The sequence below is a fragment of the Candoia aspera genome, chromosome 2 (genome assembly GCF_035149785.1).
Source record: "Candoia aspera isolate rCanAsp1 chromosome 2, rCanAsp1.hap2, whole genome shotgun sequence".
Taxonomy (NCBI): domain Eukaryota; kingdom Metazoa; phylum Chordata; class Lepidosauria; order Squamata; family Boidae; genus Candoia; species Candoia aspera.
In genome coordinates, this window is record NC_086154.1 from 95,033,442 (window position 1) to 95,055,505 (window position 22,064).

At 37.7% G+C, this 22,064-nt stretch overlaps 1 protein-coding gene across 1 annotated transcript; it reads right to left on the minus strand.

Annotated features, from left to right (window-relative positions):
• Positions 1-771: 771 nt before the first annotated feature.
• HMMR (hyaluronan mediated motility receptor) lies at positions 772-22,041 on the minus strand. The gene is made up of 18 exons (XM_063292457.1): positions 21,973-22,041; positions 18,676-18,774; positions 17,266-17,354; positions 16,713-16,793; positions 15,695-15,883; positions 14,305-14,388; positions 13,976-14,064; positions 12,586-12,657; positions 11,296-11,477; positions 9,857-9,975; positions 8,184-8,398; positions 7,200-7,316; positions 6,712-6,870; positions 5,438-5,584; positions 4,581-4,680; positions 3,974-4,150; positions 2,235-2,397; positions 772-1,709 (listed from the first exon to the last, which is right to left on the minus strand). The coding sequence occupies exons 1-18, from the start codon at positions 22,016-22,018 to the stop codon at positions 1,675-1,677; spliced, it is 2,163 nt and encodes a 720-aa protein (XP_063148527.1). The 5' UTR covers positions 22,019-22,041; the 3' UTR covers positions 772-1,674.
• Between the last annotated feature and the right edge of the window lie 23 nt (positions 22,042-22,064).

The window sequence follows — 22,064 nt, forward strand, 5'->3', positions numbered from 1 at the left end:
TAAGGCAACATTCAGCTTCTTTATTTTCAAAGCCAGAAATCTTTGCAAATACGGAAACGTGTTGTATGCATGCACAAAAAAACCTGGAAAACGTACGTTAAAAACAGCACGCGCAAACTTGCCACCCAGATCAAAATAATACACAGGTAATAAAGGAATCTGGCAAGGTCTGTAAGTCCAATTAAAAGTGAAATTGCTATCTAATTTCCTATAGTGCTAACTTTTATTACTTGTTCAAAACTCTTGAGATAAGGTTACAATCTAGTTGCCCTCAGAATTTTTGCAGCCCTAAACTAATTTTAGTTTGCATTAACTTTCCAGAAACTGCACAGTAAAACCTGTAAGATAAGCCATTTCAAAAATTTGAAATGTTTTAACAAACAGAAAGGAATAGAACATCCAGTTCTCCCTCTGAAATTTGCTATCTCTGAGAATTCAGCTACTTCCAGAATTCCTCAAACCAGCAGCTTGGCATGGTCTGAATTGCTGAATTTTGCACATCCATGCAACCATCTTTATTGCATATAAAAACCTGTATGCTATCATAAATCTAAAAAGAAAAAGAATTCTGACATACTCCCTAAGAATCAAAGTAATGATCTTACGGTTAGTAACTTTCAGTGAAAGATTATACAAGCATATCCTAACAGGTTCAACCTTCAGCATGTTGAAAACATACATCACATCTAGTCCTGGACAGATACTTGTCCCAAAGGCTTATGGAGCTTCTGGTTGATCATTGTGGGAATGGAAAGAAAAGCAGCTCCACGGTGAAGTTATAGTAATAGTTTATTTCTTAGCATCGTCAGTATTGTAAAAATAAAGAATTGCTCCAGGGTAGTCACATTGAAGATGGGAAAAATCTGCCTTATTTGTTTTCCTTATGGAAGTTGTTTGGCTGGCAGGAGGAATTAACCAAATATCAATGTCTCTTCTTCCATTCTATTATTAGGAAGAATTTCCTTTTATGTTTGTTCTCTCTATAGAAGAACGGGGCATAGATGACAAGTAGGAAACTAAAGGATATACCAGTTACCAACCCTATAATTAAAAAATGGTCCAGCTCAAAAGAAGCATTTTATAATCATGAGGTTTCACAAATTCCTCTTAATGAAATGGTGAGCCAAGAATAAAATCAAGTAACACTGCAACCTAATGTAGATAAATAATCTCTAAAATCAGAGCCATACATATTTCAAGTCACAAGCAAAAAAAATCAGTTCACATGCTAATTAAACAACAGAAAAAGTTGGAAATTATAAGTTGCATAGTGTTTGGAGGCTAAGTTCTTCCACAACTATGAGCTATTTATGATCATTGAAGCAACTGTTTCAATTTCTAAAATACTTTACAAAAGTCAGTTTAACTATGTAACATAATCTGTGTGTGCGTATAAACAAGTTTCACTAGGTCTTATGTATTGACTCAACTGATGTAATCTACAGAAACTACTATACACTTAACGTTTTATAATTGTGACCTACTGATATTTTAAGATGTAAGTGCTGTGGCCATTTGCATTTTAGATAGTTTAAAAGTAATTATTATTTGCTTTATTAAAGAGGTATTTAAAGAGAACTTTCTATTACAGAAGTATAGATTGGAGCACACAAGGCAGTAGAAATCGATACTTTCTTGGAAAAATGAATCTCTCAAGAGTGAATTTGTTCTTGTTCAGTAGAGAACAGCTTGATTTTTGTTTCTGTTACCTGTTAAATAGTGAAAATAAGAAATTAATTGAAACTATGATTATTTTTGAATTACAGAAGACTTAGAATTTATTTTATTGTACAGTGTATTCCAATAAATGGAATAAATGGAATTACTTCCACCGATTAGTTAATTAAAACATCAATAAAACAATAAATGCATTCATAGTACTGAAAAGATAAGAATAAAACATATTAAAGCTACTCTGCTAGTTAATACATATATATAATATCAAACCCTGCACACCAAGCAGTTCGAAAACATGCAAATGTGAGTAGATTAATTGGTACCGCTTCGGCGGGAAGGTAACGGCGTTCCGAGTTGTCATGCTGGCCACATGACCCGGAAGTGTCCTATGGACAACGCCGGCTCCAAGGCTTAGAAACGGAGATGAGCACCGCCCCCTAGAGTCGGACTCGACTGGACTTTACGTCAAGGGAAACCTTTACCTTTACCTATAATATCAAACTAATTCCCCAAACCCAAATTGTTAATATTTATGGGATATACTTATGAATACTCACTTTCTTTAAAAGGTGTTTTGGGAGCAACATTTTCCTTGATAGAATGCTGAAAAGCTTTAGCAGGATCAAATCGTCTAATACCCTGAATTTCATTAATTTGATCTTGGAGCTCTCCCCTTGCTTGTTTTTCCTTTGCTACTTGGGCACGCAGCTTTAATACCTCCTAAAAGAAAGCATCCCAATGCAAGATAAATTCCAGACACTGCAGACATGGCAATACATGTCCCCAGATCAATCGCAACAAAAAGTTGAGTGATGTGGTTTTACGAGGTTCAAAACAAAGCATTTTTCATCTTTCATGCATATCCCTTGTGTCATGTGTCCTTCATTTGTCCTATCTCCCTTGTCACATATCCAAACTTCCATGCTCTAACCCAAACAAATGTTTTGGAGCCAGTTTGTGCTAACTTTGTGGTTAGCAAGAAGCCAAGAGTAGATATTAGTTTAGATGTATATAAGAAAAGCTTATATCATAGGAGATAAAAGGAGTGGCTACTGGACTGAGCTGGCATCAAGGCAAGAAGCCTTTTTAAAAAAAGAACTCAGAACTCAGGAAGAACTGGAATAGAGGTTTGGAAAATTTCTGACAAATAAAATGTAGAAGACAACAACTGGCTGTTGATGATAGTTTTAAGACACAGAAAGTTTGGTGGTAATCCCAGAATGGAATGGGCAGTGCTTAAATTGCTGAAGGTTCATTAATTCCAAATGGGCCAAGATCCCCAGAAGGACAAGGATATGTTCTGGAAAAGCATGCTGAAGACCACAAGAGGGTGAAAGCACTGAGGGACAACACTAATGAGGCAGAAGTCACAGTGGAGGTGCCAGAAGTTTACCAGTTAGAGGAAGGCCAGCTGTCAATAATCTCAAAAAAATTGCTATCGGTCTCTATAAGCCCTTCCTTAACTCTAGAATTAGGACATAAGTAGAGTTAAAAACAGAGTAATGTGTTAAGATTTCATCATAACTTCCACGTGTATATATAGAATTAGAGTTGTTTTATACTGAAATCTTGATATCAGAGAACAAAAAATTGTTCTCTCTTATCAATTAAACCTAGGGAGGAAAGAGAAAATCATTCAGCGGTATGCATGCTATGCTTGAAACTGAGAAACCAGAAGTGTTTTGTTATTTTCCTGAGTCTGCTTCTTCAGGCTGAAATTTGTCTAGTCCTATTACATTGTATTATCTATATAGCATGAGACATAGTTCTTGATTACCACTCCCAGCCTTCTCAAATCTAATCAGTTTCAGGGCACATATTATGACCTATTCAATTTCTTGATTGCCTATCCCTTCTTTTTGCCTCCATTCCCCTCAGTTACTAAGTGTCATATGGTTAGGATTTGATGACTAATCTGAGGTATATGTTATTTTTCCTCCAGTAAATGTTGCCAGTTGCTGTTCTTGATATTTCTACCCCACTTCTATTAGTTGTGGGTCTTATCACCACTAAAGTTCCAAGATTGTTGGCTTTTACTCCCTGCTAATTGATGGAGGTGGGGAGAAGCTCTGCTTTGAACATGTGCTTGATCATTTCATAGCTGTTTAATACATAGTTGTTAAACAAATGTTCTTTGTCTACACACAAAGATAGCAATTTGACAGCATATATTGAGTTTCCCCCCACCCTTAAGAGATACATGCAGAGGCACCTTTGTTACCCACATGTCCTTTGATATTTCTGTCTCTCTCTATCACACACATACACTTCGTGTCCTTCACAGAGTAGCACAGACCTGTTTTAGTTGGGTGTTCTCTTCTTTCAGTTTCATTACATGTTTGATCTTCTGCTTCTGATTCTGATGGCCCAACAGCTTAGCATAAGCATCACTAATTTTGTTCAGTTCTTCTTGGGTTGCACCGTGCTCATTTAGAAGGGCATTTCTCTCTGCCTCATATGCATCTAGCTGTTGCTGAAATGCAAAGTATGATATTTGTTGAATCATGATGATTAGCAATTCTCAACTGAGTCCGTTTGACCCAACAGATTCCACAAAATAGGAGGAGGTGACCTCCTTCTCAGCTGTGCCACCTCCCACAATATTCAGAAGGGTCCCACAATCCTGATTTGGTATAATTCCCAATGATATAGGGAGAAGAATTGCTTTCCTGCCCATGTTTGTGATGGATCAAAAAATCATCCACCATCAGAATATATGCTGTTTTAAAAAAATAACAATAACCAATTTACTGTAGGAACCATCCATCAATACAAGGCATTTGTAGTGTTAGAACAATGGGAGCATCCAAGAAATAATCAACATTCCAGCTTGATTTTGGGGTTCCAAAGTAATAAGCTATTAAAAGCTGCCAAAAACCCATCAGTGCTTAATAAGGACTAACCTGAAAAGGCTTTACTTTATTATATAGGTCTTCATAGAGGACACGCCAAGTTTTAATATTCTCTTTGTAATCCACTGCAATTTTTTCTGTAATGGTTTTCCTAAAGATTAAAAAAAAAGGATATGCAGTGAAGTCTTCTAAATACCAATATTTAGGTAGGCAGCCATTCTCTCTGGGACCATATTCTCTTGGAGCACAGCATGCCAATTGATGGGGTAAGACGTTTTTTCTTTTAGAGATTTCTTTTTTTCTGATACCCTTTTGTCTGACACCTCCTCTACCTTGCCCCACAGCCCCCACTCACCAGAGTAGGATGACACAGGTTATTTTCATTTATTTAATATATTTATATTTCTCTTTGTATGCCAAAGCATCTCATAGCAGTTTGCAACAAAAGATCTGAATATCAGGCTTTGGAAATTCCACTAATTTCCGCCAAAGTGCATAACCCCTGGACCCTGGAAGCATTTGAATGTCGGAACCTTTCCAAAACCAGGGCAGTAGGGGAAATGTTTTAATGCATGGAGCATGTTAATATTGACTGTACTCCACTAAACTCGTTTAAGTTACTTTTAAATTAAATCACAACAAGTTTGTTTTTTTTAATCTACTGTACCATCTTTTTATCCTGGTACCATTTTTTGGGAGTAAGATCTGCTACAAGCCATCCAAAGGCCAACGTCATGTCTTAGATGAATAAAATAAAATAAAATAAAATAAAAATGTTGGGCATTCCTGTTAAAAAGCCCCAGGTTGCTTACCACTATTCTAATGCCTACTGAAGACTCAAATTATTTTCTCCCAAAGACTCAATTTATTTTAACCTGAAGATCACATGCAAGAAAACTGAAACTCACCTTTCTATTTCAAGTTTTTTGTTTAGTTCTTCACTTTGCTGCTCTAGTTTTGCTTGTAGATTAGCAATTTGCATAATACTTGATTCCTTGATTCTTTCTATTTCTGCATCTTTTAATGTTATTTTTGTTTGAGTGTCAAGAAGCATCCTTAAAATAAAGGGAGGGGGAAAAGAAAAATGAGAAGGAATTCTCAGTAAATATGCTTCGGCAGTGGCAAAGTTTTAGACGGAAAAGAATGTGCTACATATTATGTCACACACAGGCAAAAGTTAGGTCAGTATCTACCAATATCAGCAAACAATAAAAAATAATCCTACTGTCTAAATTATACTGCTAAAATTATTATAGCTCAAGATGCTGGAAAATTATATTTGCAGAAAAACATTATGATATGGTAATCAAAACAAATTGTTTAATTCCAAATGTTTGTCATGTCTTTTGGTAATGCACTCTTGTTGTTGGATCTAAATCCTAGGCTTTGTTTGTTTTTCTATAAAAGCCAATCCTACAGTCTGATATCCACTACTCTCATGCTGGCCTAAATGTGTTTGTGCTATTGAAATTATTGTAGATAATCAGTTCAGAAATATATAATTCAGATACTGCAGAGTTGGGAGTGAAAGGAGATACATACTTTTATACAATTTCTACTAAACATACAAACTTTCTGGTTGGGTCAAAAGACGAGAATTCTTCTCCAAATAGCTTATTCTGTCTTAAACTAATCTAAAACAGACTTGATAGAACTTTCTATAAACTGGTATTTTGATGGAAACTACATAATTCTAAGCAGTTTGCAACAAAACGGCGTTCCGTTTAGTCATGCCGGCCACATGACCACGGAAGTGTCTATGGACAAACGGCGGCTCTTCGGCTTTGAAATGGAGATGAGCACCGCCCCCTAGAGTCAGACACGACTGGACTTAATGTCAAGGGAAACCTTTACCTTTACTTACATAATTCTAAGCAGTCATAAATTAGAACACACACAAGAGAACGAAATATTGGGGAAAAAGTCCTAATCATAATCATAGCAGTTTGACAACAGAACCAGTTATGATGGAAGGTATGTGAGCCTCTCTTCACTGAATGTATAAAGGAGACTGGCTATCCAACTGTCATGAATACTTTAGCTTGGATTCCTGTATAAAGTAGAGGGCTGGACTTGATGAACTAGACTACCTTTTTCAATTCTGATTCTACAAATGCCACAAAGCACCAAGTACCGTCTTCATGGTCAAGTCTACTTGGCAACATTTCCTAAATGTCCATACCTCATATAATCTTCCTTTGCCTGGTCTTTAGCATGCTGTTCTTCTTGCACTGCGTGAGTCACTTGCTGGACTGTTCTACTCATCTCAGTTAATTTCTCCTGCAAAGTAGCTTTGTCTTGCTTCAGGCATGTAATCTCTTCAGCCATGCAGACTTTGTAACTAAGGAAGATTTTAAAAGTTTACATTTCTTTTTGAGCTGTGCGTAGTACCCTTAACCTCTGTCACCTCTATGCTAAGGTTTACCCAACATCCTGACACAAGGGGTTATCACAAATCTCATGGCTGACAGGTTTTATTGAGAGAGAAATAATAAAGCTTGTTAATTTTAAAAGGGGTTTTGTTAACTTCAGTGAATCTTTGCTACCTAAGGCAAGGAAACATGGTACAAGATGTTAATCCCTCTGTTCTTATACAGTCACTCTGAAACAGAAGAGAGTTCATCATACCAAGTGGGACCCTTCCAACCCTTCCATCCTTTCCTGACATACATTTCAAATTCAGCAGTGGTCTCTCCAAGTTTACACTGGAGTTTGCTGTGTTCCTCTTGTAGCTTTTCGATGGTACTCTTGGATGATTCAGCCATTTCTTCTAACTCTGCATTTTTCCTGCACAAAGTAATAATATTCAAGAGTCAATTTGTTTTAGCACTCCAAAAGCTACTGATTGAACTGGAGGCCACAAACAGAGTGTGGGGGAGTCGGGACTATTATTTTAAATTTGATTTAATTTAGTTTATATTTAAATGGATGGGAATGGGGAACCTCTGGGAATTCCCATTCTTAAACTCCAGAAATAGCCTGAAAGGTTTGGGCAGAGATAGGAGGATTAAGGGTAGGAAAGGATGTACAAGGTCTTTCCATTCCCATCCTTAATTTTGCATAATAATCTGTTTCTGTTTAATTTAAACCAAAAAAGTTGATATGATTATTCCTTACTCATGTATTTATTAATTTTATTATCCTATCATATAAGAAATTACACTTTGATAACAACTTTTGGAGTCTCTGGGGAGACATGCAGAGTTTACAGAAGCCACGTGCAAACTTGGGACCTCAAGCCATGCACTTCTGGTCTACATTATCTGCCATTTGTGAGAACTAAGGGCACCATCCATTAGTGCATGACTGCACTCCTGCTTCTTCAATGGGAAATTATGACACGGATGGTTTTTAAGATCTCTTGGCTGTATTTACTGTATACTTAATTTTCTGTACTGTTTTAATTGATTGTTTTTTTATTGTTAGCCACCCAGAGTCACTGTTCTGAGATTGGCAGCTATATAAATTGAATGAATGAATGAAATGTACTTTCTTAGCACATATACCCTGATTCTCTCCAAAGGGACTTTTGAACATTCAGAAGAGATCTGAGAATACATGGACTTCAAGAAGGAAATCCATTCTATCAGCAGTGCCTGTCCTATTAGCTGACTGCAACAGATGATTTCAATAGAAGCCTGCTTTTCTACAAACCTTTGCAGTTTTGCTTCCAGCTGTGATAACTCCTCAGTTTGGGATTCATTATCCTGTTCCAAGTGCTTTAACAGCTTCTCAACTTTAGCTTCTTTAATGTGCAATTTATCCAATTCATCCATGGCTTCTTTTAATTCTGTCTCTAGAATCTCTCTCTCTTTAGCTACCTCCTCTTGAAATTTAAGCAACTTCTGATGCATACCAGCTGAAGCTTCCTGAAGTGGGTGCCAACAAAAATACAAATGAAATGTGGCCATTAACAATAATAATCAGATAAGTTTTTTTTTTCTACCTGAAGAACATAACATTTAACAGAAGGAGCAAAGCAAGAACCTAATCTTCACAGGTGACAATTTACTCAAGCTACTCACTTATTTTTTATATTTATATTTATAACAGCATTTCTATGCTATCCTGCTTAATTTTAATTTTATATAGACAAAAGTAATAAAACCATAACAATATCAGAACATGTAAAATGCAGGCAGATGGGGTTTCCCAAAATCTCAGGGTCAAGGTATTCCATAGGGAGGGGCGGCTGCCCCACAAAAGTTTTCACTTATTTTACCACATGAGATGGGGACCCAGAATAGCTTTTCTTGGAATGAATATGCAGTATGGACTGATTCTGGTTAGGGGAGATGATCCTGCAAGTATCTTGATCTCAAGCCATGAAAGGCTGAAACGGTTAAAATCACCCCCTTAAATTGGACTCAGAATCATACAGGTAACCAATACAGAGACTTTAGCATAGAGATAACACTGCTAAGGTATTTCCACTTGTCAGTAGTTGGGCTGGTACATTTTGAGCCTATCACAGCTTCAGAGTCATTTCACAGGCAGGCCCGTCATCTAAAGCATGTTACAGTAGTCTAACTGTGAGGTCAGGAGAGTATGAGTCACCACCGCAAGGTTATCCTAAATCAGAAATACCTACAACTGATGCACTAACTGTTTAAGCAGTAGTCATGAAGAACCCCCCCCCCGCCCCCCGTTTCCAACCTTCTCCTTCAAGGAGAAGATGACTCCATCCCAAACCAATTTAGGGATTGGGATCAAGCTTCAACCATCACCTACATGCAACAGCTCTATTTTACAGGGATTTGAGCTTGTTTTTGACCTACCCAGCCCCTCATAGCCTCCAGACACTTGATCTGGATCTCAATACCATTCCCAAATGTATAATTGGGTATCATCAGCATACTGATAGGAGATGGGCGGGGACAAATTGGATGGATGGATAGATAGATAGATAAATAAATAAATACTGATAATTCTTCAGCCCAAACTGACTGATGATCTCTCCCAGAAATCTCATGTAGATATTAAACAGCATGAACGATAGAGCCACGTTCTGTGTGGCACCCCACACTAGAAGAGTCAGGGGCTCAACTACTGTATCATCCATTCAGGTAGGAGTAGAACCATTATAAAACAATGCTGTCCACTTCCAAAGCCTTGCAGACAATCCAGAAGGACACCATACTGTAGTTGATGGCACTGAATGCCACTGAGAGGGCCAGTCAAACCAGGGGAGGTGCACCCCTTCAAACAGGTCCCAACAGAACACTAGGGGGAGGAACTGGGAAGCACACCGAGGATGCTCAGTGCATACTGAATTTTATCCACTTGTAAATAAACACAGCAAACCTTTAGTTATCTAATCTTTTTACCTCAAAAATCTTCTTCTGCTTTTGGTGTTCCTGCTCTTCTGTAGAGAACTTTTCTTTTAGGCATTGTATCTCAGCATTCATAACTTGCTGCTTTTCTCCATATTCATGGAAGCATTTCTCTAAACGAGAACTCTGCTTTTTACATAAGAACTCACACACATATTCCATCTGTTGTTCTATTGACATTTTCATGTATTTTCTAGATTCCTTGATTACTTTTACTGCTACAGAAAAATCGGACAGCTTAAGTTTCTCCCCATAAACTATTTCATAAAAACGTATTAAAGCCCATGAAATACCATCTGAGCTACTTAGAAGCCTTCAAGCCTCTCTTATTTCTTAGAAATGCAATTGAAAGAGCAGAAGCTATTTCCAGAGTGTGTGTTTTTAATTATTTTTTTCTCAAAAATGCCAGTAAACGTTTGAACATTTTCTGTTCCAGCTACTGGGATTCATCAAAACAACATTTTTTAGAGCACTCTTTCTTTACATTTTTATATCAGGCCATTAAAGGCAAAAAGTTTCCATTTCTTGGCAAAGCTTCTTGACAGATTTTTTTTTTCTTTTTGCCTGTAACTACCAATATAACTTAGATGTGAATAAAACAAAGCCTTTACTTGGCGTTGTCCTGATTACAGTAGAGATTATATGGATAAAGTTTCCAGTAGTTCCATCTATCCGCAGAATATCAATTCAGGCACTTTAGGCTCCCTCTCCTTCTTACATTCTCCCTTTCCCTAACCTATTATAGAAGGATGATGCAGGGAGGAGGAGAGCTGATGTGATGCTAAGTGGAGCCCATAGAGGGAACAAATATTTAGTAACCAATATATAATATTCATGGAAAGGCTAATAGATTTCCATTTTTAGACTTAGAAAACTGAAAGCGCAACCATGCATGCATGTTGGGGATGTGATTCCCTTGGGAAATCAATGCCGACCCCATTTCACTGACTAATGAGGAGTTATCATTGTAACATGATAAAAGCTCATCAGATCAAGGTGGTATTAGCTGCCAATGTTGTTGAATCGTATTTTAAAGTGCCCAACCACATGCTGTTTAATAAAGCACATCAAGCCAAACTTTCCTTAAATCCCTTTCTGAGGTTCAAGCTAGCATAGAAACCCGCCCACTGCACATAAATTTGGAATGAAACAACACTGAAGTCAGCGTAATGAAATCCTTTAATATATATTCCTGTTATGCTCTGTATTAGTGTGCAGTCAAGTTAAAGAGGAACGGTATTGATCTAAAGGTAGTGTTTGGGCTATTGCTTAGGAAGTTCTGACTTGGCAGGCAAACGGTTTTATTCGCCATGATGGGCAGGAAGGAAATATTTCTCAGCCAAGCTTAGAAATATTTTTTCAGAAGGCTAACAAATGGAGTTTGTTTTCTAATAGAGTAATATCTATTAAAACCACAACATTTTTGGAGTTACCTTTCTGCTCTTCAAGTATTTTGCACTTTTCATTCAGTTCTTCAGTTTGTGTAGATAGCATAGTTTCTTTCAAATGAAGAGTACTTTCCAGTGTTTCAATGTCCTTGTTCTTGGACTCTATTATTTCCTCTAATTTGACAATATGCAGCTTGTATTTATCATCAACTTGTTCTGCAGCATTGCTGTTAGAAAGAGGAAAAAAATCACACTAGTTTTGCCATTGTGTTTTACAATAATTTGGTTAGCAAAAGATATATATATATATATATCACTTCATCTTCTTCTGTACGATATACAAATTTGGGGGAGGGGGGAATCTTATTTTCTGTATCTCTTAAAATAATCTCTTCCCAAAAAGTCTACCAGTAGCAGCCACATTTGACCACTGAAGATAAACCACAATTCTTCCTTATAAATCACCCCAGCTTTTTTGCTTCCATTTGAAGTTTAGATTATATCTGACAAGCTATTCCTAGCCAATTTTTAAATTAAGTCTTCAGCTGAATTGTACACAGTAGGACAAGTTTTTCTAACATTCGTTGGCATCAAGCTTCATAGAACAATCTCATAGGAACCAAAAATATTTTTTTCAAAAATAAGTTAAAATGGTCAAAATCAATGATGTCACCTTTAAGGTCCTGTCTGAACTTACTTTGAATTTAGTGCTTTTGCTGCCTGAAATCTTAAATTTTACGTTTGGCAATTCCCACAAGGTGATTATTAAAGACAGACAGTCAGTTGGATGGATGGATAGGTTTTCTGGTCTGAATTTCTGCAGAAGCCATTTTGAGCAACAAAGAACTAAAATAGTCACTTCAGTCCATTTGATTTTGCTGCTGTCCTTAGAGTGGTCAAGATACATGTAGCTTTTCTACAAATTATTCCTTTGAAGGGGAAAATGTTGTAAATGCATGCCTCTTGCTGTTTTTTACATGCCTATCCAACAAAATCAATTTAATCTCTCTCCCCACCATACTAGTTTAAAATTGAACGGTTAGCTAGCAAGGATCTTCTGCAAGCCACCGAGATTAATCGAAAGTATGTTACATCCAGCCCTGGGTCCCATAGACCGTACTAGTGTGTTAGGATAGCTGTTTTGGGAACTGGGGATTCATCTATCATGTACAAAACTGTAGCTTGAAAAGATCAGGATTTGGGAGCAATGTGCCTATCTGTCGAGACATATGAATATGCCCATATATTTCTACTAGTGGGTAGAGAACAAGCCCCATGATCATTGTACAACATGGCTTGTCCAAAATTAGGATTGCATATGCATACTTGACTTACCCAAGTTCGGCAATACATGCCAAGAGTTTCTCCAAGTCGTATTTCTCTTCTGTCGGCCCCTCTGTTTCTGTTCTGAAATAAAGTTTGTTTTATATATATATTTATTTATTTTTCCGATTCCTGTCACCGCCCCAAAGTTTGATCACAGAGTATTGATCTTCAGAAAATAGGACATAACATATTCCAAGTCTCATATTGGCAAAAAGGGTAGTTTTATTTAATTTAGATCCCATGTTTCTTTAAAATAAAGTTTCAGAAAATAATGGCAGCTGGTCTAGCCATGCCTTTCAAGACTCCCTTAATTTATTTCATTAAATTTAAAATAGCTATCCACTCCAGCAGACTCTGGACAGCTTACAAAATATAATACTAAATTAAAAGTTAAAAATGCAGACTAAAAACCTTTAAAACAAAACACGACAGCTCCCCCCCCCCAAATGCATTAACCCCAGGCCTGGGCCCATAGCCAGGTTTTAAAGGCTTTTCAGAACCCTAGAAGAGAGGGCACAGTCCTTATCTCTGGGGGGATGATGTTCCAGAGGGTGGGGACCACGACAGAGAAGGCACACTTCCTAGGTTCTACAAGACGGCAATATTTAACAGAAGGGGCGTGGAGCACTTATTCTTCTGGAATGTACTGGGCAGGCAGAAATAACGGCAGAAAGGCAGTCCCTCAGATAACCAGGTCCTATGCCATGACAGGTTTTAAAGGTAACAACCAGCACCATGAATTGCACCCAGAAGCCAATTGGCAGCCAATGTAGCTCATGTTGCAGAGTGACACATGGGCACAACCATGTGTGCCAATTACTGCTCATGCCAGTGCATTTTGAATCAGCAGTAGCTTCCAGATGGTCTTCAAGGGCAGCACCATGTAGAGTGCATTGCAGTAGTCCGATTGTGAGGTCACCAGGGCATGAGTGACTGTCTGCGGGGCCTCCCTGTTGAGAAAAGGGTGCAAGAGGCGCACAAGATGTACTTGTGCAAAGGACCTCCTGGCCACAGCTGCCACCTCCTCTTCAAGCAACAGCTTGGAGTCTGGGTGCACCCCCATGTTGTGCACCAGTCTTGAATAGGGAAGTGTCACCCATCTAAGACCAATGATAGTGATGCCCCTGACCCGAGGAAGGGTGGTGGTAGTGGGCAAACAGTCATAGCCAGTCTTGTCAGGAGAGAGCTGAAGCCTGTACCTCCCTATCCATTTCCAAACAGCCTCCAGACACTGGGTCAGTACCTCAACAGCTTCACTTGAACAGCCCAGGGTAGAGAAGTAAAGCTGGGTATCAACAGCATACTGATGATACCAAACCCAAAATAACTTATTACCAAAATATATTTCAGTGAAGTTAATAAAAATGGTTGGTGCTTGACAATTCATGAGATAACTCACAATTTTTCAGGCTGGGCTAGTTTTTCTTCCACAGTTCCTTGGACTACATTCAGGTTAATTTCCATGTCTTCCTTTTTAACAGGATCCATCTAAAATTGCATCAACAAACATTATAAAATGGCTCAACATGTGAGGGACTATGACTGTCCTAAACTTTCTTTAAGCCAGGAAAAAAAAGTATGGAAAATAGAATAACATGAGCAGCAGTAATTCCTCTAACTCATATTCATTAGGAAAACTGTAGATCTAATTTATTATCATGAACTTGTGATACTTGCAAATTTCTTAAGAAGTGAGGAAATGTAATCCGCACCTTTAATATAACATACCTTTTTTGAGTTCATTTTGTTCCTAAGCTTCGTTAATTCCAAATAGAGATTATGCATTTTCTTCTGGGTTCCATCTTCAAAACACTTAAAATGACAGAAGGCACAGCACATCAGTTTTATTATTAGATTTGGTTTACGCCACTTCAGAAACTACCTAGGAGACTCACAACAAAACATGACCTTGACATATCTGATTCCAGTGGGAGAGGATAATTATGCCTAACTCAGAAGTCCCACAGTGTTCAATGACACTTGCTCCCAAATACAGTCTTAAACATGTTCTTGATTCTCCTTTGGAAACAAGTGAGGTTTAAGGGTTATCATAATACATAAGATCTACCTAAGTGATATCAATATTTCATGAAGATGCTCCACCAGATGTCAATGTAGCATCCTGTAAAAACCTTTCCTTCAAACTCAACTAGAATCAAAAAGGAAACATGCACTATGCTTAGGGATTTTTGGTTTGAGTACACTCCATACATTTGCAATTGCTTGGATGGAATAATCACACATACAGCAGTGTTACTAAATCATGTGATGAAATCTGCTTTGCTAACATATTCTTTCCCTGCAACAGAGGCTTGGTTTTTTTTTACCTTATTCACAGGAGGGCTTGAACATTTCTTTCTGAGTTCTCTAGGTGCTTTTACTTTATTGCTGGAAGTGTCAGAGACTACAACTGATGATATTTTCTGCTATAAACTTCATTGCCACTCTGAAGTCTCCCCAGCTGCCTGCACAGTCCGAAATAAATTCAGTAGGAGGAGTTCCTGCATGATGTCTCCTCTTGGAGCTATGAAAAGCCAGGAAAACTCCAGACTGCTGATTTTATGGCACAGGAAAGAAAGAAGGCAGTCCTACAAATTCCTTGGCCACCTTAGAACATATGAAGGACAAGAAAGCCACGCTGTCCTAACATTTCACTGAACTGCTCTTTTCTTTGAAAGAAAACTTTGAAAACAAATTCTCTTTCATGAACCTGAATATGAATTGCTACAAAAAATGCAGAAATTTGCTACACAGCATGACCACCAAAATGTTCTTGGAGAAGAAATGATTTTCACATTTGTATTTTGAATGTACAGGTAGTCCTCACTTAACAACCACAATTGGGACTGGCATCACGTGATCGTGGGGAGACTGCAATAGTCATATGTGCGAGGACTGGTCATAAAGTTACTTTTTGTCCAGTTGTTGGATGGTCACTAAACAGGGCAGTTGTTAAGCGAAGATTACCTGTATAAAACATCTTCCTTCAGAGAATACTGATCATTACATACCTGTCCTACATTGCTTTTTTTCTTCTACCTATAAATGCTAGAGCCCATCATTACCTGCCCCCCAGCAAGCTGTTATAATGCCTTTAAAGAGAACTATCTATATGCACCTTTGTTTTGAGCAAGTCATTGCTTTTTCTCAACTCCAGAAGTTGTTTTTCCAGAGAAGCGACATTTGCCAAAAGAGTGTTTTTCTCCCGAACTGCAGCAGACAGGTTTGATTCAGAATTGACAAGATCTTCCTCCAGGACTTGCAACCTTTTATCTTGCTGGCCACGTTCTCCAACTAGTATCCGAATCTAACCAAACAGGATGAAATTGACTAAAACATTTGACAGAAGGCAAGTCCACCTGTCTATATATTTTGGCAAAATACACATAAACTTGTTGCTAATATAAAACCACTGAACTGAAAGGTCCCGTTCCATACTTGCTCGCTGAGGGAAGCAACTGTATTTATTTCTAATGTGTGCTGCTGCCTTCTACCAATGATTTCAAGATGGTTTACAAAACTCAAATCACAAAACACAGGTTAAATGAAACAACCAAAGGAAAGTAGTTAGTGTACTCTTGGAGTCTGGGATATAAATCAAAGCATTTATAACATGCTCTTCAACTAGGGACTAGCTTACAAAGATTAATAATCAGACAGTCCCTCCATCAACTATCTGGGGGGGGGGGGAAATGATATTTTACTGAAACCCAATTTATTTATTAAATTTGTAGGCCACCCAGCTCATAACATCTCTAGTCAGCATACAACAGTGGTTCTTCCACTGGAGGTAATTACCCCCAAGGACAATTTGGGCATATCCTTAGGGTAATGGAACAATTTGTAATTGCTTGTTTGTGAGTTGAAGATCCAGTTTGGAACTGCCACTGGGTCACTTGTGTAAAGCATAGACTCTGGGGTTTTTTGTAGGGGTTATGACATTATTCAAAACTAAAAAAGGGAGTAAGTAGGTCAAACAGTTTCAGAACCGCTGGCATACAAGATAAAAGCATATAGCTGAACTGAGAAGACAAAAAAAACAGAAGCCGGCTTTGCAGAGCTAGCTTATTGATTTAGATGTGTCAACAACTAGAGTGTTGACTCCACATCAGACTTAAAATGGCATTGATTAATACCTCCTTTTCCAACTCCTTTTGCTTTTTCAATTCTTTAATGGCAGTCAGATCCTTGTCAGACTTTACTCCTGTGCTGTTTGGCTGTAAATTCAAGAAACACAGAAACAAGGTTAAAACCTTAAAGGTTAAAAGTTTGCTTCATAAGGTTACTGAAAGCTAGAAACCGAAGTTTTGCTTTCACTTTTTATGAAAAGAACCTTTAAAATTATAAATGCAGCTTGAACGACTACACAGCTGAGAAATACACCACTTGCTAAGAAACCATATCCTAGATGTAGATTTGGCAAACATGCTTTGAAAGATAGTTCAGCGAATTTTAAGCTCTTCAGTTTAATATGTGGGGTCTGGAAATGTCCTCCCACCCCCATAAAACAATTGTCACTGTCACAATTATTACAGTGCCAAATTCCTTAAGGTGACTAACAGCTTGCTTAACATTTAGATATTTCATATTTTATTGTAAGTTACAAACTCCTATTTAGAAGCAAATGACCTCTCACCCTCTACAAAATAATGCTAATGGAATATGAAAGAAGCATGATGTGATTCTTACCCTTGAACCGAGAGATGGAAGTTTTCTTGTAGTTGCTGGGGAAGGCATAGGTTTCATATTGCTTGGATTTGGCTGAACTCCCACATCCCCTACAAAATACAAAATAAGAGGTTTCCTTCTCCATCCTAAAGAGCGTAATTTCCCCCAAATACATTGGAAAGCGATTAACTCAGCATTGAAACACTGGAAGGTGGAGGCCCTTTATGAAGAAAGCTTGAAATAGAAAATCTGGCACATTATCTATTTGACTTCCAATGTTTAGGTTCCAAATCGGTGGTGTATCTGACAAACTCCACTTGGTGACACAGGCAATAATGTTATTACCCACAATAATGTTATCATTTGCCCAGCTTTCCATGCCCCATGGAAGCCTATATGGCAAATGTAGGCACATTCACAGTTTTATAAGGAGATTAATAGACATTACAGAAATCCCAAAGAGAAATGTTAACTTGTTTAAATGCATAATTCCAATACATATAGGATTGCTTTTTCTTAAGCTATTTAGAGTCTCGCAGCTAAAATGACCAATGAGATTGCTTTGCTTTAGAGAGAATATGGTATAATATTCTGGTCTTCTGGAATGTTTTTTTATTTTATTTTTCTGTGCAGCCTTTTACATTCAGAATTGTGTTAAATGTGAATTGACACAACAAAAATGCTGGAATTAGACAAGGGAAACACATACACACATTTTTGCAACACTTAGATTAGTAAGCCAAGAATAATTGATTACAGTTAGAGTAAAATCAAAATGTAAATGTAGTATAGATTTAAAATTAGCATTGTCAAACAGAAGCAATTCTTTAAACATTTGATTAAAATCCAATTTGTGTAAGATAAGCGGTTAAGAGTGTTTAATGCCACTCTTAAGAGTCATTTCAGCAATTTCAAACTGTAAAATAGATGTTAAATATGTCATAACTGTCTTTTTAAAAAAAATTAAATTAGATACTCCCCATATCTCTACATCGTGCAATTTCAATTTCATTATTTTCATATTATCTTATTGTCAGGGTTGCCAACTGGTGCTGGATGAACCTGCACTACTCTATCTCTTAAGAAACAATGATCTTGAGTAAGGTTGCCGATTGATCAAGTTAGATGCTGCATTGAGCCTTAGTTTGTCACTCACTGCTCAGTCCTGTGTGAATTTTCTCGGAAATAAACCCTTCTATGTTTGCTGAGGGTTGTTCTCAAGTTGTTACAGAGGACATAAAGCAGCAGAGATACCCCAATGAATAAGGTGTTATTCAACATCCTGGGACTACACATGATCAAACTGCAATGAAAGCTAGAAACAGGCTCTCCAGACACATGCTTCACATTAACGAAGCAACCGTACATACAAGCAAGAAGCTGCTGAATAAACTTTGCAAAACCTCTACTATTCCTAAGCCAGTTACTTACCCATTTGCATCTTGAATCGCCAAGACTTTTCAAAAGATACAGGTCCTTTTGAAGGGTCTGAAGTTTTGATATCGTAAGAGCCTGGTGGTGGGGCACACGCTAGAGAGGTGGGTAGGGGATGAATATTAATCAAAGTTAGAGCCCCAATTACAATAAGCTTTGTGTGTTTTTTAAAAAAAATAAGCCATTAAAATGATTATATTTAACTTAAATCTGTATACATTTTGAGTGTATTTTTTTTCTTGATTTCATAGTTCCATTAAATATAGAAGGTACCTTTGAATATTTATGAACTCTTAATGAAATGCTACATCATGGGGTGAGAAGGTAAACTCATGTGTTCCAAGACAGACAGGCAGATAGAGACCTTGATGTAATTAGCACTGATTTTAAAGAAAATAGTACATTCTCTTTTTGAATGATCTACACAGGCTATTTGAAAAGAATATAGCAGGGGAAAATTTATTTGCAACTTTGTTACAGGATTTTGAAGAAATTCTTGATTTGGGGGAGCCTCTAATGATTATTCAGAAAGAAGGGCAAATACATATATCATCAAGATGGTATTCTCTCCCCAGATGTTTGCTGTGCTAATGACTTGCTTGGTTCAGTTGGCTGAGCATTGGATATTTTGAATGCCTTCCTCCCCTGCAGAAACTTCAGGCGAGTGACTTGTTTTTGTTACCCAGCCTGTACCAGGCTGCCAAATATAGTGCTGGGGCTGGTGTGGTGGTGTAGGGAACCGAAGGTAAATCTGCAGATAAACCTTTAAATACAGTACTGACATGAAAATAGGCACTCCATGTTTCTGACAATCTGCAATGGTAGGTTTAGGCATACTTAACCTAGATTAAGAGAATTACTTTAAAAGAATTTAAAAAGAAATCCCATCTGTATTAATGTTTGACTGGAGTTCATTTTCTGCCAGCATATCCTCCTTCCTGGGAGGAGGTAATTGATTTGGGAGTATATGCAAGAGAAAGGCCTGTGTTTGAGGGAGATTAAGAGACAGAGCCAAGCCTAGGAATCTGTTTGCCTTCCTAACAAATGATATATCCCAGGGCAAATGAAGATTTACCTGCACATGAATTCAGAAGAGGCAGCCTAGGAAGATGAAACAAATGCTTTTATAATGGGAATTTTTAAAAATATATATTTGCATTTTTTTTCCTGCCAATTTTTCTGCAAGGTAGCTTTCAAAGAGCACTCAATATAAACAGCTATTCTATTTGTTTTTGTGATCATGGACTGAAAAGGGAATACATTTTTCTTGTAGTTTTTTCCCTTGTGTTCCCAAAAGTAGGAGCATGCTTAATGCTTCAAAGGATTGTTCCAGGTGGGATGTTATACTTCCAGCTGGAAACAAAACACTTTGTTTGTTTGATGAACACACCCCATTGTTATTTGCACACTGACAATTGTTAACAAGCATGACCATGCATTATATTTGTATTCTTTTAGACTAATGTAACCTACCAGGGAGCCATTATTAAAATTAAGTTTTATCATTTTCCCTATTGGTTGGGATAAAAGGGGAAAGTGGAAGAACTCTCATCAATTTTATCTTGTTTAAAACAAAACAAACAAACAAACAAAAAATGAAGTAGGTCCATCCTTTCATTGTTCCATAAAAAAACTTGCAAAATAAATAAATAAAATTAGACAGCTACATGCTGTCTGGGGAATTCTGGGAGTTGAAGTCCACTTATCCTAAAGTTGCTATGGTTGAGAAACACTGCTCTGTAACATGACCTCTGATACCAGCAGGCTGGATCTGTGTCGAAGCTGGGTGACCAAGGGCTGACAAGTGTGGTTAATTCAGGAAGTGATTAATGCCTCAGAGAGGGGAAAATGCCACCAGCCTTGACAGAGAGAGTGATATGCCATCTCTCACTCTAAAATGCCCACAACTGGGATTTCCTAGACTATTTGGAACCCTGATTTCTTCCTTCACCACAGGTCATTCATTTTGAAGAAAGGTTTATTTCATTAACAATCTTGTATTCAATTAGAATACAAGATATTTCCAGAGCTGACACTCCAACTAATAATGGTACAGGTCTCTGGAATGTGATTGCACAACTGCCATGGCTTCTACTGGATTGGATAGGATTTGTGATATTAAAGCAACAGGAAACTCCCTATTATCTAGCTCTGACCGTATCTGGGCTTGGAACTAAGCAGGGTTAGGACTGGTTACAACTTGGATAGGAAACCTACAAAGAACATCATGGCTGAGAAGTCAAAAAAAAAAAATCCCAGAATGCAATGACAAACACTTCTACAGTGCTGCCAAGAAAAGAAATTGTCGTCCATGAAGTCATCAGGAGTCCAGCTCAGCTGAAAGGAGACTACCTTTTACTTCCCTAGATTTCTAACTGGGTCCTTCATTATCAGTTACTATTTGATTCTTTTAACACAATCAAACCTTTCTATTTGTACGTTTTCAAATTTCCCCATTTAATTCCATTGCTCAATCAGTTAGTTTATCTGAGGACTGGACGGGTGGGAGGGAACCTAACAGGAACCATTTTTGTATCACTTCCAGAGTTGGATGCACTGAAAACCTCCTACTGAAAGGCTCCTTTGAGAGGTTTTTCATCCAACAGCATTTTTTTTCTTCTCACCAGCAGATGCAATGATCTATTTGATCTCCTCCTTATTCATGAGCTTTGTAACAATTCATTATGAAAAGAGGATGCTAAATTGAATTACTCTTAATCAGTTCCAATGAAACTTTTCCATGGTTTAACATATGTTAAGCAGGCACCACCTTTTCAAACTTTTCATCTAGTTATGTTAATAGATAGCTCTATCTTAGTGCATTAGAATGTTGCATATAAGCCAAGCAATTCCAACATTTTTTTCCAACAATGCTTTACCACCCTGTTTCTCTGAAGGCCAATGGCAATGCTGGCTGGGGATGAAGGTAATTATAATTCACTTGATTAGAAAATCTCTGGATGGGGAAGACTGCCCCATTACTACAGTGTTTCTAACCATGGAAAGTTGCCAAGGTTGAGAAACATTGTATTGATAGATCGATAAAGAAAATGAAGTGCAGATATAATAATGATACCCCAAACGTCTCAGGAACGGAACTCCATACAGTATACGATTATTTTGGAGACATTTTAAGTTTGCACAGAAATACAGTCAAGTAACGCAGGAGGTAAGGTATAACACGTTCTCGCGCAAATTTTCCATCATGATCGAAAAAGATATTTTCAATGACTTTTTCGTTCGGAGGAGTGAAAGACAGCCAAGCCCAGCGTTGCCCAGCACCCATTCACTTACTTGATGCCTCATTGAAGCGCCTGATCGGAGCCTTCGGAAACGACATAACCAGCTTCGCAACCTCCCACACTCGGAATGAACAGAACAAATTC